Here is a 15,918-nt window from a genome sequence, read left to right on the forward strand (position 1 = left end):
AGTTGTGTAGGTACGCCAACATAGCAAATACTTTTCTAGAGGCAGAAGAAACTAAACCAAAAACAAAAGAATTATCCAAAAAAAAAAAAAAAAAAAAGGTTTCATTTTATATATACTTTCTATACTGCATGGTTCCTGCTCAACACTCTGGCAAATAAGACTGCTTCTTTCCTGGCCTTAAGTAGGCTGACTGAAAAGCATACTGAATTACTCCAGCAAATGAGTAACAGGAACTCTGGGAGCTATGCTGCATATTTCTTGCTCTGAAAACATAATGGCTATTTTGAATTAAAGATGACCACAAGTTCCTGGGGAATTTTCCTCTTTAAATGCATGCTGGCCCCTGTCTGCTCCAATGGGAGGCTACAAGGAAGCACTGCTGTTCCAGGCCTGGGTCCAGGTTGAATGGCAACCAGCAACTTCTACGGTGGTCTCTTGGAACCAAGCCTGATTTCAAGTTCACAATCCCATCCTTCAGCTCACTGTTAATCACAGACAATATATTCACAGAACTTGGCCCTGAGGTTTCTATTGTTTTCTTACTGTTTCTGCATTTGTCTTGAAATTCCTTAGCCTATACATTGTAGTAACTTCTTTCTATTTTGTCAGGAGTCTCATTTAAAATCCAGTACTGCCATGGTACAAGTCATATTTAATATACAATAAATATTAACTATGTCCTAAACCCTATAGATGTTTGATACTGTTCTCAGAAGGTTGTTCAAGGAATGTGCATGTGTATTCTAAGTAATAAACGCCATCAGTGTTTATCAAATACCTATTATCACAGGAGGCCCTGAACTCCAAGCTAACAAAGCTAACCTCTGTTCCAGTGAAAAGTAGAGCCATAGCCTACCAGAAATTGGAAGAGTTTAACAAATTGCTGAGACCAGAGTTGGTTTACCATCATCAAGCCAAGACTAATACATCAGAATCAACAGACAAGGGACTAACAAGCTGGGATTCCCACTGGGATGACCAGGGAGAAGAAGACTGGTTAGGCTGTGGATGCTGCCAACAACCTCAAAGTCTACTGTTGCAACCCCAGCAAACTTCAGATGGCCAGCACAAAACTGTAGACAGGAGTGACAAGCAGACATACAACAGGAAGTCAGCAGAGGTGTGAAATCCTGTTGGGTAACTAACACCACTGAGCTCTGCACTCACACCAGTGGGAGCTGTGCAGCAGGAAAAAAATATATGCATACCAAAATTGGGAAGAGAAGCCTTTCCACCTGCTATCTGTATACCATTTTAAAATGTCCTGGCAATGGAAGTTTGTGAAGCCCAACAAGAAGAGGGTGGACTTAGCATTGTGAGGTAATGTATTAAGTGGTACGTCATATAAATTCCAGTCAGTTGGAATCCCTCTCACAGGTTCAATATGTCCCTGTTTTTGCATGCTTTGGGCCATGTTTCATTATCTCTGTGTAAGTTTGTTCACCAGACCTGCCATTGCCCATCACTACCCTTAGGCATACTGGCAGCTTTACCCACCAGAGGGTTGGCTATACAGGCTATTATGCCATGAATTATGTCATGTATTTTGACCAAGAGTCAAATCCTAAGTGGTGATTTGATCCTATCCAAAGGATGGTACACAGTATTATGTTTCATACTAAGTACAAGAAGGCTTATGAAATATATAGCTATTTTGAAATTCAACAATGCACGTAAATTTCCATTACAAAATTTTACCCAAATAACTCAAAATGCAAAAAATACTTACTTTTACTACTCTTGAAAAAAATCTTTAAAATCGAGTTTGGTCTAAATCTTTTGTAAATGAGTAGTTATCCAGATACTGACAAAAAAAAAAAAAAAAAAAACAGAACTAGCTCAGGGACGGAAATGTCAATGACATTCTGAAAATACTAATGCCCACAGGTACGAATGTCCATTAAAAAAATGACATTAAACTTAAAATCATGCACAAGGGAAATATGAATATTGTATCAGCAGAAGTTTGTAACACTGGTGCTAAGGTCATAGCTCAGCGACAGAATAGTGGCAGTGGGCCTATGTTCAATCTCCAACACTGTAAAAATAAAACACAAGATGAGCAAACATGAGGAACAAAAGATAAATATTAATGTAGCTCAGGAGAACATAACTTTTCAGAGCATGGACCTCACAAACTATTTCAGAGCTGGGTAATTTCTATAACATGGGTGAATTCATAAACAGGCTAGCTTTAACTTCTGTAGAGAACCTTATATTAGAAATAGCACAGACTTTACAGTGTACTAAGATGCATACCAACAAACCAAACCCCTGCCAAAACCACTTAAAAGCAAAGCTTTTCCTTCTAGGTCTTTTGGCACTAGCTAGTCCTTTGTGATACACCCAAGAAGCTTATATTACAAACTCAAACAACATTGGCATCAAACATCTCAAAAAATGACTACTTTATATGAGACATGGGTATTTTTTTAAGTATATGCATTTTAAAACATGACAAGAAAATAATTTAACATTGGAAATATAGGGAAGTAAGAGCTGCTTGTGCATACATTACTGGATTAAAGAATAGTCTGCTTTCTGTGCTTAAACTGAATCACAAGCTGCATGGGAAAGAGAAACACCATATGTACTAGATGAGAAAGATTAACTCTTAAAACACTGGGAAAGTAGGGAAGGAAAAGAACAAAACGGTGGAAATATTGCAGAGAAAACCCTGGGTGCTGAGTCTGTCAGGCCACGCTCACCAGCCACTTATGGGGAGCTAAGGGAATTCACAAAAGAAAAAGAAAAAAAAAGGAAAAAACAGGCCAGCAACTGTCCACTGCTTCTGTGGGTCTGTGCTTAAACTGAATCCCAATGGCTGCTACTAACGCTCAATAGTGTAAGCAGGAAGAAAACATGCTCTGGGATGAACCTCGGTGACAAGAATAGCCCGAAAGTCCAAAAGACCTTTTTAGGTATGTATTTTATGTATATAGGGTTTTGTCTGCATGTATGCACACCGGAAGAAGGCATTGGATCCCATGGGCTACAGTCAGTTGTGAGCCACCATGTGGGTGCTGGGAATTGAACTCAAGACCTCTGGAAGAGCAGTCAGTGCTCTTAACTGCTGAGCCATCTCTCCAGCCCCACCCACCACCACCACACACACACACAAAGACCTTTAAAGTCAGTTGTTCAGCCTGGCTGACAGGAAAGGTCCTTGGAGAGAGCTGTGTCTGATGCATGTCTGCCTTCTCAGCACTGCTGCCATGGTCCTACTGATTCGCCCAAACCAAGCATGAATCCCAGCTTGATCAAACTGACATGGTGACACCTACCACCGAGGAAGAGCATACAATTCAGGAACACACAGAGGAATTCCTTCAGCGGCCTAAAGACAGTGAGGAAGGTTTGAAAAACATATAATGTGGTTTTAAACCCTACATCCTTTTGATAAACTATACCATCAATCTCCCCATACTTGTTCTATCATGCTACAACTTTCTAAAACAAAATAAAAGGCCAAAAATTCAAAGAATGGAAATTCTAAGGCCTGCCTGCCTAAGAAAAGGGTTTATACAGGCCATAAAGCTCCCAATATAGGAATGTACACACTGTATGACTGAGATTTAGAAGGAACAAGTGCGATCCACAGGAGCAAAAGAGAGCCTAGCCTAAGTGACTTCATCAAGTTTACCACGAGGCTTCCCTCTGCTATTAACACCAATCAATGAGTTTTCCTTCGAAACACTGAACAGTGCATGTTCTTGTTCACATTCACTTTGTGATGTAAGTACAGTGCTACCATCCTGGACTACTGTGTTTCTGATCAGTCTGCCACCCTCTGTCAGATGATAGCCTGAAAACTAGTAACGGTCACTTCTCGCCATACAAAACCTCAAGTATGAGTCTCAGTTATGTTTAGTTCTTCAGTGTCCACCTATGTTAGTTTTCCTTGTCATGTCCGGCCCCTCCTCACTGTCCACCAGAAACAAACCCCTAATCTGACGGGCAGAATCCTGTAGCAAAAGACTGGGAAGAGGTGACACGGTGGCTTAAAGTTCATTTTATCATTAAAAAAAAAAAAAGGCAGCTTGCTAAATTCTTAAACAAAGAGGTCAGGATTGTGAAAAGCAAATGCCCTCAACACTGCCAAGAGGCCAGCATTCTTCCTTATAGGAGAACATGAAGGAATACTGCCTGCCTCTTCTTACACTGCCATCCCCATGTGAGGAGAGGCCAGCATTCCTCCTTACAGAACATGTAGCAATATTGTCTGCCTGTTTCTCACACTGGCATCCCCGCCTTTAACTTTCTCACATGAGAAGTATGTGGTATCTCAAATAGTATTCCAAATCAAAATACGTTCCATAAGATTCTTTTTTTCTAGTACAATAGCACAGATTCAGAGCAAACCACAGGAAGAAAGAGGCATGTTTTTGTTAGCCTCTTCCTAAGCTCTGAGTCCATAGCCTCTGCGTGTTTTCTCCTTTGATTTTCTTCTGTTATTTTTACACACATTTGAAATTCAACCACATCCAAGCCATAGTCTTTAAATCTGTTTAACCTAAAGCAAGAACTATTTTCATGTCTTGTTAATTCGAAGTCTAAAGGTTGGGTGGTGGTGTTTTGTAGGCATTTTACAGTAAGTATTATTCTCTCTTCCACAGTACAAAAGGACAAAAACCACGTCTTTAGGGCGTGTTATATTTTATGCTAAAGGATAATTTGTTAATTTTTTAAATCATACAGTGACACAGATTCAACTATCACTAGGCTTAATGTTCTATAAAATTACACTAAGGTCTTAGCCAAAGCAAAGGAAGACATGGCATGTTATCATCACCTTACAATTCAAGTAAAGGCTTAACACTAAGTTTTCAATATTTGCTATGTATAAATTCAATACACCAATGTAAAAAAACATATAGCAATAAATATTATTTATGAAATGTAATAGGAAATACCTTAGTAACTTGAGAAATCACTAAAGAAATATATAATATAAAAAGCAATGTCCCTAAAAGTGAAAGTTTTGAGTAAATAAGTTGGATGTTCAAAACTAAGAATTAAAATGAAAGAACATCAGTTTAATTCTTCTTTCTAGTTCCATTGAATACCAGTAAAAATATCCAAACATGAGGAATTTATCAGACATATAACTGGTTGAAATATAATGAAGGCCAATGCATGGGATGCCAGTAACACAGAATGCTTGCGCTCTGGTCTTTCCCAGCCCTATGTACCAAGGGGACAGCATGTGAGCTACCAGTCCTATATCTGCAGATGGAATGTCTGTGGTTCCTCTCTGTGGATACTATGGTAAAGTTCCATGGCAGCTGCCAAGGTATATGGCTTCCTTCATTTCTGATGTGGCTTAGTGACAGGAGCAAGGTTTGATAGGTCAGAGTTTGACCTTTTGTGAGAGTGAAGCTAAGAAAGAGGCAGGTGAGTCCTGTCTCTTTAGACAGTTGACTCAGAGAGGCATGCAAACCCTCTGTTCATCCTATCTGGGAGATGAAAAGGCAAGTTCTGTGTACTCCTGAGGCAGTGGGCAGATTAGTAATATATCTTCTTGTATCAGCATTTAAGTTTTGCCTAAGGCTTACATTCCTGGGGAACCTCTGCCAAGAAGACATTTTTGAAAGTAATTAAGAAAATTAAAATGAAGTGGCTTCACTGAAATCAACAAATAATGAACCCCAAAGTACTCCATATATGTATATAACAGATATTAACCATACAAAGAAGGCACAAATTACTAAGAATGGATGATTAATGAATGATGTCAGAAAAAGCTTAGGAAGAGAAGGAAGAGCCCTGAAGTACAAAATATTTTAAATGATCTCCAAATGCATTGAAGACTTTATATGTGAAGTGAGAAGGTAATACCATGAGAATAAAATGTACCACTGTAACCGTACATGATACACTAGAATTAAACCAGAGGAAGAAATAATTTATGGTTTTTAGACAAATGCCCAAGAATTTCTGTAGATAAGGACTTTTGTGCTTAAAGATCCCAGCAAAGGTTACAGAATCTTGATCTAAATTCCAGAATTTTCCCATAAGAGGACAAGAAAAATAACATCACTGAGTTAGCATACCTGTTGCAATAACTGCTAGAAAAAAAATTAACATAGAAAAGAAAATGACAAAGTAAATAGAGTATAGAACACCATGACTCAGATAGTGTTCAATTTCCAACACACCACAGAGACTGAGTCTGGTCTACAGCAGGAGGCATCACGGATGCAAGTCCTGTTTACATTTCCAGTTGAGATTTCACCAAGAGTTACTATGCATAGTTGGCAACTGACGTTTATGCAGAAGGAAATAATGGTTTGTAGAAACACTAACTGAAAAACCTCCTCTTTCTGATGCAGAATGTTTCACCTTTTGATCCCTATCTATTTCATATTCATCTTTCCTTATTTCCTGCCATTCACTTGTACAACATGTACACACACCCACACACACACACACACACCCTTTCATCCCTTTCCTCATACACATGCTAAGAAACATGTCCTCCTCTTTCTCCTTAACTCTGTAGGTCCCCAGAGGATATCATTATCATTCTTAGGCTCCTTTTTTTCAATTGAAAATATCAAAAAGCTCAACCTCTAATCCAAGCCCCATTACACACTCAGTATTGTCCTAGTTCATGCTAGCTGAATGATCCAAGATGAAAGAAAATGGTACAAGAAACAAGACTGTAAAAAGGAAATAAACTACCAATAATCACAATGCTCTGGAGACAAAAGCAAAACACCTTTCATATAATCCCATCTTTTTAAGTGGTTTCCTATTAACTCAGCAGCTGATTCCCAGATAGGCTGATTATATAAGACCCAGACTTCATTCATTTCAACCCATGTGAGTAATGGGTAGGCTATGTGTTAGGAATATAATCTTGATTATATTCTTTATTTTCTCATATTTCATACCCAGAGACATAGCAAAAATCAGTACAAACTGAGAAGGATATTGCATTCAAACTTCAGTCGGCATGTATGCTACTCCTGAGTGGATGGTCCTGGATGCTATAAGAAAGCAAGCTGAATGGTACAGTCATCAGCACTCCTCCATGGCCTCTATATCTATTCCTGCCTCCAGGTACCTGACATGAGTTCCTCTCCTGACTTCCCTGGATGATGCACTGCAGCCTGTACAATGAAATATGCTTTGTCTGCTCCAGGTTTTTTGTTTTGTTTGTTTGTTGTTGTTGTTGTTGTTGTTTGTTTGTTTGTCTTTGGTTTGGTTTGGTTTGGTTTGGTTTGGTTTGGTTTGGTTTGGTTTGTTAAGATCTTTTATCACAGCAGTTGAAACCCTAAGACATCTACCTTCATGGGGCTCACAGTCTATTTCACAGTTGAATTCCTTAGTCACTGTGGGAAGGAATCAAAAACACAGAATGACTTGGCCTAACTTGTCTACCTGGAACTGGAAAAGCTTTCCAAGTATCTGTTTTGTATCTGAAGAGCATCATAAAATTGGAACTCAATCCCGGAAGCATATGTGAAGGAACTAAAAGGAGCTAAAAATGGTCAGAGCACAGATGAGATATGTAGAAAGCAGCAAGGGAACTAAGAACAGCAGGCTGCACAGAGCAAAAGCGTGGCCTCTGGACCCTCCAGAGTCACCTACAATATCCAAAAAAGTCACCTACAACATCCAAGTGCATATGCCTCATTATTCAACTTCAACCAACTTGGGCTACAATGAGCATATTTCTACTCAACTCTTGGGAAATGGTGAGTTCCAGTATGCATTTTTTACATGATTTGCACAAAGAGAAGTTCTATCCTGAAGACAAAACAAGTCAATATAAGTCCATATCTCAAGGCCACATAAATGACTGAAGCATTCAATAGCTTTGCTGATTTCTCAATGAAAAGTTTTTCTTACAGTTTTCTATAAATACCCCCAAAAGAAATCTGTTACTTTTGTGAAAAGAGTGTGTGTGTGTGTGTGTGTGTGTGTGTGTGTGTGTTGTGTTGTGTTTTGTTGTGTGTAGGCTTAATACAAGAGTAAAAGCTGACAAAGTGTTTGCCTAACATATACAAGTTCCTGGGTTCAATCTCTAGCACAAAAAGGTGGGGAGAGAAGAAAAGAAAGAAACAGCAGTATTTACTATTCAAAAGTCTAAATACGGTGCTTACAACCCCACCATGTATAAAAGACCTGCTCCCTAGAGCTAACACTCTTACTACAGGGGTCCCTGTCTCACTGCAATGTTGTCTGTTAGTGAATCATTTCCGTCAGTGAGTTGTTAGGTCATCTATCTTGATCTAAAACTGCTTGTACCTACCCAATTCTTTCCTGCTTAAATATGCCAACGTTCTTCCCCAAACTGGTCCTGTATTCTCCCTGAAATTAACTCAATCCATGTTTTCATGTACAGCAAGCCCTATGCACAATCTAGTGATATCTCAGCAATCTGCTAAGATCCGTGGACACAATTTTCCATAAATCCACTTCTGTCCCTCAGCACAGTGGTTTCACTATGCCAAGAATTTCCTTCACTGAGGTTCTGAGATGTGACCTGCTCGGCTGCATAACCAATCATCTTCCTCCTGAGCCGGTCATCCTTCATCACTGTGCTGTGCTGTACAAGTTTTATCTGTACAATGATGCCCATGCCCTAATCCATAAATTTATTAACAGATAGATGTCAAAGGACTTTGACAGTGTGATTAAATTAAATGAGACAAGGAAATTATCCTGAATTATCCAAGTGAGTCCTAGAAATCACAGGGATCCTAAGAAGCAGAAAACCAGAGTGAACCTCAGGGTATGTGGCCTTAAAGATGCAAGAAAAGGGTCAGGACCAAGTAATGCAAGCAACATGGAGGAAAGGGAAGGACAAGAGGCAAGTCTCCTGGAGCTCCTCCAGAAGTGACACAATTCTGTCAACACCTTGATTTAGACTTCCCATCTCCAGGACTGTAAAAGAATAAAACTGGAGCTTTAAGGCCTGGGGCTTCTGGTCATTTTTAGAAACAGCAAAGAGCCATATGAAATAACAATTCCTCTACAACTTCAAACCCCTGGCTCAGCCTTTTGTTCTCTTCTACTCTCACGACATCCATTCATTTTATGATCTTGGTCAAATCCAAAGCATGAAATGCCTATATGACAGCAACTCTGTCTAGCTAAACATCTGCACTAAAATCTTTCTCTGTTTCTAAAGTCCTAGGACACAGTGGATTCAACGATTGGGAATCCCAATAAATTATGTCTACAAGCAAAGAGAAGAGTAATGTTGAAAGAAAGAAAAGAAAATTTTACATATGTACGTGTGTGCTCAAGCATGCAGATAGGTAGATAGATAGATAGATAGATAGATAGATAGATAGATAGATAGATAGATAGGCAAATAGGAAGGAAGAAGGGAAGAAAGGAAAAAAGAAAGGTAGGCAAGGAAGAAAATAAACATTATTAGAAAAACCAGTTGGTTCATGTCCTAAGTGAAGTTTTCAGGGAATTATGGAGACCTGGTCTAGCTGCATTGACAGGCATGCATCATAGTATTATTTAAGTTAGAGTCTGTAGCTCCTGGGACACTATGTGCTTTTCAGTTCTGGGAAACCAAGGCACTCTCATGGGCAATGAAGTATTCAGGCTACCTGTGTTTCTCTGCATTTGCTAGAAGTCAGAGAAGCATGTAGAGGTTTCACAATACCATTTTAATCTTAGATATTAATCATGTGTTCCCTGTATATCTCAGAAATGTCACAGTGTCCTAACAATTACCATTGTACTAGTTCTGATAAGGGTATAAAAAGTCTCAACCTCAGTCTTTCTGAAACCACTCCATCCATGCCTGATAGATGACATTCCTCCCGACCATAATCAGGTAACCCTGGCTTGGTAAGTGCTGATACTTATAGGTGTTAATATGCGTTCTATATTGCACAGGAACTGAGCAGTCTCTGTCAAATTGTCGTCTGATTGGTCATTATCCCAGCTCTTGTCAATACCATCTTTCCTCTGGTGCTTAAAGAACTGCCCATGTTTAGGAAGCCAATCTGCTTGTTTGCAGGATCCTTGTCTATTAAAAGTGTGGCTCTAAAACAAGTGGTAATTTGGTTCCCATACTGCTCTTTAGAGTAAAGGGAATCATTGATTCTTTGCTTGCTCCTCAACATGAGATGGTCTGCCCGAGAGGCCCTCCTGTCCCTGAAAAGCTTGGGGAAATGACTGAAAACTTGGAGACATAACTCCAGGATTCTGGAGGAGAAGACTGTAGATGCTGGAAATTGAGAATCCATTGAAAATATCTTAGTTCTTCTATTTTGGAGTCTTCAGCTCCAAAAGGGCAGATTTCTGTGCACAGGATTAGATGACTAACATTTACATGCACAGTTGGGTCAGGATCTGCTCCCAAGTTTTGAAACAATAAAGAAGGGAGATACAAAATGAAGGAAGAACTTTCAACATCATCCATTAATTAACTCATCAGACATCCCATGAGGAAGTAAAGACTCTGCATTTTTAGCAAAAGCAGTTTACTCTTTATTACACTTTCTTAGCACTCAATCATATTAAATGGCTTCCTCACTGACATAAATCAAATTGAGTTGAATTTATAGTAAAAAGTCTGGTTTAATGGAGCAGCTCTTGGGCAGGTTCAGAAAAGTCACAAGGTTAGGCTGGGGTAGGAGTTTCTTAAAGGGGATTAAGGGATGGGGAGTTGTGACATGATGGTGAGGTACCAGGGTTATATCCTTATTTGGGAAGTCTTTGGCAAGACCTGGATGTGAGTCTTAGATCTAGTAGTCACACTGGAATCCAGAACTAGGAGCTGATAGTGTCTATTGTTTGGGTGGGCCTTTGCAAATGTACGCTCCTGGTCAGAGGAGAAGGATGGGGACCTCTTGGCTCAGGCCATCTTGCCTTTTTTCCAAATCCTCCAACCTAACACATAAGTCTACAACTAATTTTTCAAGATTCTAATTCTAATCTTCCAAAACCTTCATTTCCATCTCAAATAAAGATGCCTACATCCTAGTCTCTCAGGACAAAGATTTGAGCTAATGACTATTTCTCATCTTTGATATGTGAGATACAATCTACTGGGAGAATTATTCCAGTTTTACCTTCAAATCCATTCAAAATATTAGCATTTCATACTACACTATCTAAATTATCCCAGTTGCCAAAACCATGTCACATGTCTTGGGCTTTTTCATTGTTATAGCGACAAAATACCTCAGAGAAATGACTTAAAGGAAGAAGGGCAAATGGTGTTCATGATTCCAGAGGTTACAGCCTAACCTCAAAGAAAGAACCACTCAAGAAGCAGAGGAAGGGATTCAGAATGAGAGCAGGACAGACATGGTGATTCATGTTAATATCCCCAGCACAGATGTCCAAGGCCAGCCTGGTCTACATAGATAGTTTGAAGTCATACTGGGCTATGAAAGCCTGTCTCAAAAAACAAAAAGTAAACTAAAGGAGAACAGGACAAGACTTATGTGTCAAAGGTATGCCACCAGTAGCCTACTTCCTCCAGCCTCCATTATAAAGTTCCTACCAACTCCTACCACAGCAGCACCAGATTGGGACCAAGTAGTCAATGCATAAACCTGTCCTATGGTAGACAGTTCGTATTCAGACTACAACATAGAAGGGTATATATTAAAGTTAGTAAACACTTTCACAAACCTCAGAAATATGCCAATGGCGGAATGTAGCTCAGCAACATCCAGTCTACAAAAATGGGATATGTGAACTCAACTTGGAGAAATTCATAATAGCATAATGAGTATAATTAAAATATAATTCTCAAAGTAATGTCCTGTACTCCAAATTATTTTAAAGGAAAGAAATCTGGCTGCATTTCTCATGAAAGTAAAATTCTATATAATCTTTTTCTAAAACTAACTGGAACCAAGTACTGATAATTGAATGTATGTATGTGAATAACCATACCACTAACCTAACTGTATCTGGCATAATTAGTATAAATGTATCTGTTACCATTATCCTATAACCCTAACTGCCCATCTCTTTCAACACATTTACTGATTACCCAACTTCAATCAAGCACAGAATTAATCCATTATGTTTCACTGAAAAGTTTCTGATAGATCAATGTATGATACTCAATAATGACTTATTCAACTACGTAAACAAATATCAATAAAAGCATATAAGTACAGAGGGTTTTCAAGTGAAAGAAAGAACATATATTCTAGTATCAATTTATGAGATGATATTTTTATAGTTGCTTAAGTTAAATATTTAATTAAGCTGTGTAGGTATCTGTGCCAGAAAATTTACCAAAATGGACGTAAAACTACTCTCCTCAAGAAGACAAGTTTGTAAGGTAGATGTGGCACAGTGTTTGGGAAGACTCTGTTATGGCGGACTCACTGTACTTGGACTGTCTGAATGCACAGCAGTGTTTACACTGAGCATCTGCGGTCCTCTGGAGACCGTGGAATTTCTGTAAGTGCTAGCCAGAGGACATGTATGTGACCAACCCCAACAAAGCCCCTGCGCTCTGAGCCTCTAATGGACTTCCAAGCATTACACCTGCATTCCTGCACTTTCATTGCTCCAGGAAGTGCTTTCTGTGACCCATCAAAGGAAAGAGAGCTCAAGCAGCTTCCAAAAGGATTCTGCCAGATGCACAGCCTGAGAGTCTGTTCTAAGCCAGTAGAATGCCTCTATTAGTCCAATGTAATACAAACTGGCCTAGAGTATGGCTATATGCTGAGTCTCACAGGTTTTTTTAAAAATTCAAATGTGGACACAATTTTAAAAAGCATGACAGAACCAACAGCTTTTTCAAGCCCAGATTCTTACCTGCTGATATGCTTCATAGATCACATCAAAGAGAAAAGCCTGGGGCATTTCGCTTGCCCTATGCTTGGCACGGTCCAGTGAGTGGTCTAAGTGACCATCAGCAGAGGGACTGATGACAGTGGACACCAGGGGTCGAATTGCTCCTGCTGCCTATAAGCCAAACAAAGGGAAATGCATATTTACTTTACCTACAGAGCCTTTGAAGGAAAACTAAATTCAACATCTCTTCCAAAACCAGACTTCACACATTCATCAATCTCTCCTGAGAAAGCATGTAAACAAAAGTGTTTGCTCAATTCACCATTCACATCTAAAATTTTGAAAATAAATTTCATAGAATGGCAATTCCATGCACTTCAAGATGGAAATACTGCTTTATTGTATACTCAATTTTATTTCTAGCAGGTAGGCTAAATTGGCTCAGTGAATAACTAAATGTGCATTGCTAGATGAGCTGGGTTTGATCCCTAGGACCCGTCTGGTAGATGAAGGAAACAGACTCCCACACGTGGTCCCCTGAGCTTTATTTTCGTAGTGTGACACATGCACCCTTACACATCACACACACATAAATAAATGAAATAAGAATCCTTTCCATCCTAAGTCACTGAGGTCAAACTCTAGAAAGGAATGTCACAGGACAATTGGGTTGTCCCTGAAGATGGGAGGGAAAGAAAGAGACTATTGTGAAACAATTGAAATGAGTTTCCAATTAATGCTTAGAAATGAGTGTGCTTTCAGAATATTTAATTTACACATTGGATCATTAAAGAGACAAACTCCCCAGGACCCCCACTTGGAGACTAAACAACCTGAATAAGAAAGAATTTATGTCTTGCGCTAATTCATTTTACAAACATTTCTTTTCAAACATAAGGTCCGTGTACCACTTCCTCAGTCAAGGCATCCACTCATTTCCATGTCTACAATGGAAGCCCTGTCTCATTAACAGCTGCAACTAAACTGCATGCTAAGGATGACTCCTTCGTGACTAACCATCTGCCATTTACTTTCATTAGGGTTCCCCTTACAGCGTGCTCTTGACTGCCCTTATCAGACAGCTACCTCAATGAAGTAGCCTCAAAGGAGGCATCAAAAGGGAGGCATCAACTAAACCCTTGTATCTTTACTCCAACATGCATTTCTTCCACAGAATTGTTACCTGAGCATCTTGGCTCATGAGTAATACACCAAGAACACAAGTGGGCTCTGAAGAGATCATCACCCAATCAAGGCAATGCACAGGGTACTTTACAGAAGCCAGGGAGTTGACTGCAAACAGAGCGAACGCATGAGCCAAGGAGACCGTTTATAATTGCTTCACTGTTTCCAGCAAATCAACTCAAACGTGCCCACTAGACACAAGTACAAAAGTGAGGCAGCCAGGGGGGAAGGGACTCATACCTATGACCTGCAACAAGGGGTTGAGGATAAAATGGGAAAGAGACATGTGCACCTGAATTTTTCAGAAAAATATTAAATTTCCACTACAGCTACCTACAGGCACTACTAGAATTCCATGCCAGGCCATAATGAAAGGGGAAAAAAAAACAAAGAGAAAATATGAAAGACCCAGATTGGGAGGGCAGGAGGTGAAGCAGGCAGTGAATGACATAAACTGTATTTTTAATGCAACCACCGAAAGTCTTTGAGAACTGTTCCGGGGGAAACTGTGTTTTCCTATAGCAGACGGAAAACTTACTTGAGAAAATCTGAATCTTGGTTGGGAATAAAAAGTTTATGTGGCCCTTCAGCAGTGACTGCTACTCCACCCTCAGTTCAGTGTAACAGCAGCTCCAAGAGAGGTAGACAGAGCTTAAAGGAGGGGTGTGGGCGGGCGACAAAAACAATACAAACAAAAGTGCAGGGCGCTGGTTCCAGATCATAGTGGAAAAAGTAAGTAGGCAGTGGTCCAGTCAGCCTTGTGCAGACACTGAAACCATGCAAATGTGGCCCAGATGTTCTCCTGCTCAGAGGCAGAGCAAAGTTTGTATGCTAGGAAAAGACTGACAGGAAGGCAGCCCGATTCTTTAAGGCTCTCTTTAAGTACCAGGACAATGAAGTAGGTGCCACTCCAAAAGAAAGTGGACACTATGCACACCCACAGCTCCAGAGTAGCACAAAAATTTTATAGAGGGAGAGAACTCCCCCTCAGAGAAAGAGAGAGAGAGAGAGAGAGAGAGAGAGAGAGAGAGAGAGAGAGAGAGAGAGAGAGAGAGAGAGAGAGAAATTCAGACTAAGTTCATTCTTAGAAAAAGGAGATTATAAGAAGCAATTAAGAGGATACTGGAATCTATGAAAGACCAGGAAAAAAAAAAGCTAAATTTAAGGCTATTTACCAGAAGACACAGGAAGCAGGAAGCACAACTAACAAAACTCCCACCCACTATGATCAAAACAAACTTCAAACATTGGTCTTAAACCTACCCCTGTCAAAAGGCCAGTGATTAACTGGGTCAGACTGCAGAGGAAGTATGCCATGGGCATTATGAAAAATAGAGCCGAACAGCTCCCAAAGGACGATGCTGAACAGCCAGGAGTGATACCAGTCGGCAGCATGAGGCGAAACCAAAGCCGTCAGAGCCAACTAGGCCAAACCCTGCCATCTCAACCTGAATCCACACACGCAACTTTCTGACCTCTGAGAGATCAACATTTGAAGCTTTCTGTGCATAAGACTCAAGTGGAGTGCCAAGTCATAAAACAAGCAAACAACATTTCTTGGAAAGGTAGAAGGTAGGAACCAGCCAGTATCTGGAAGTAGAAACACATAGTTGTGAACACATTCCATTCTTAATAAAGCATTGTAGCCAAAGATAACAGTCTGACTGGTAGATGAAGGGACTAGGGAAGCCACAGAAACTGCCCCCAGGTAAACATGTAGGTTTCAAAGGTTTCTTGATACTGTGTTCAGAAAACTGAGGGGATCATGTCTGAAGTGAAAACAAGGTTTTCAGATACTTTCTTTTGCCAATAGGAATCCTAGGATTCAGAGTTGCAAGAATTAACATGACTCTCTACAGCTCAACAGTTATTCCCCAAGAGAAAGGAAGAGAGCCAGAAAAGGCAGCAGTCACAGTGAAAGAAAAATAATAATCTAGTCTACAACCACAGAACCAGCACCTCAAAAGAAGAAATTAAAAAACAAAAAAG

The 15,918-nt window shown here is 39.8% G+C and overlaps 1 protein-coding gene across 3 annotated transcripts in view; it reads right to left on the reverse strand.

The window, feature by feature from the left end:
- Positions 1 to 15,918, reverse strand: part of Crppa (CDP-L-ribitol pyrophosphorylase A) — a 259,711-nt gene that overhangs the window by 214,987 nt on the left and 28,806 nt on the right. For all 3 annotated transcript variants that reach the window (XM_034514436.2, XM_076941969.1, XM_076941970.1), the window contains exon 3: positions 12,766 to 12,915. In XM_034514436.2, coding sequence (XP_034370327.1) covers positions 12,766 to 12,915 — 150 coding nt within the window. The remainder of the gene's footprint in view (positions 1 to 12,765; positions 12,916 to 15,918) is intronic.

This window comes from Arvicanthis niloticus, chromosome 11 (genome assembly GCF_011762505.2).
Source record: "Arvicanthis niloticus isolate mArvNil1 chromosome 11, mArvNil1.pat.X, whole genome shotgun sequence".
In the NCBI taxonomy this organism is placed as follows: domain Eukaryota; kingdom Metazoa; phylum Chordata; class Mammalia; order Rodentia; family Muridae; genus Arvicanthis; species Arvicanthis niloticus.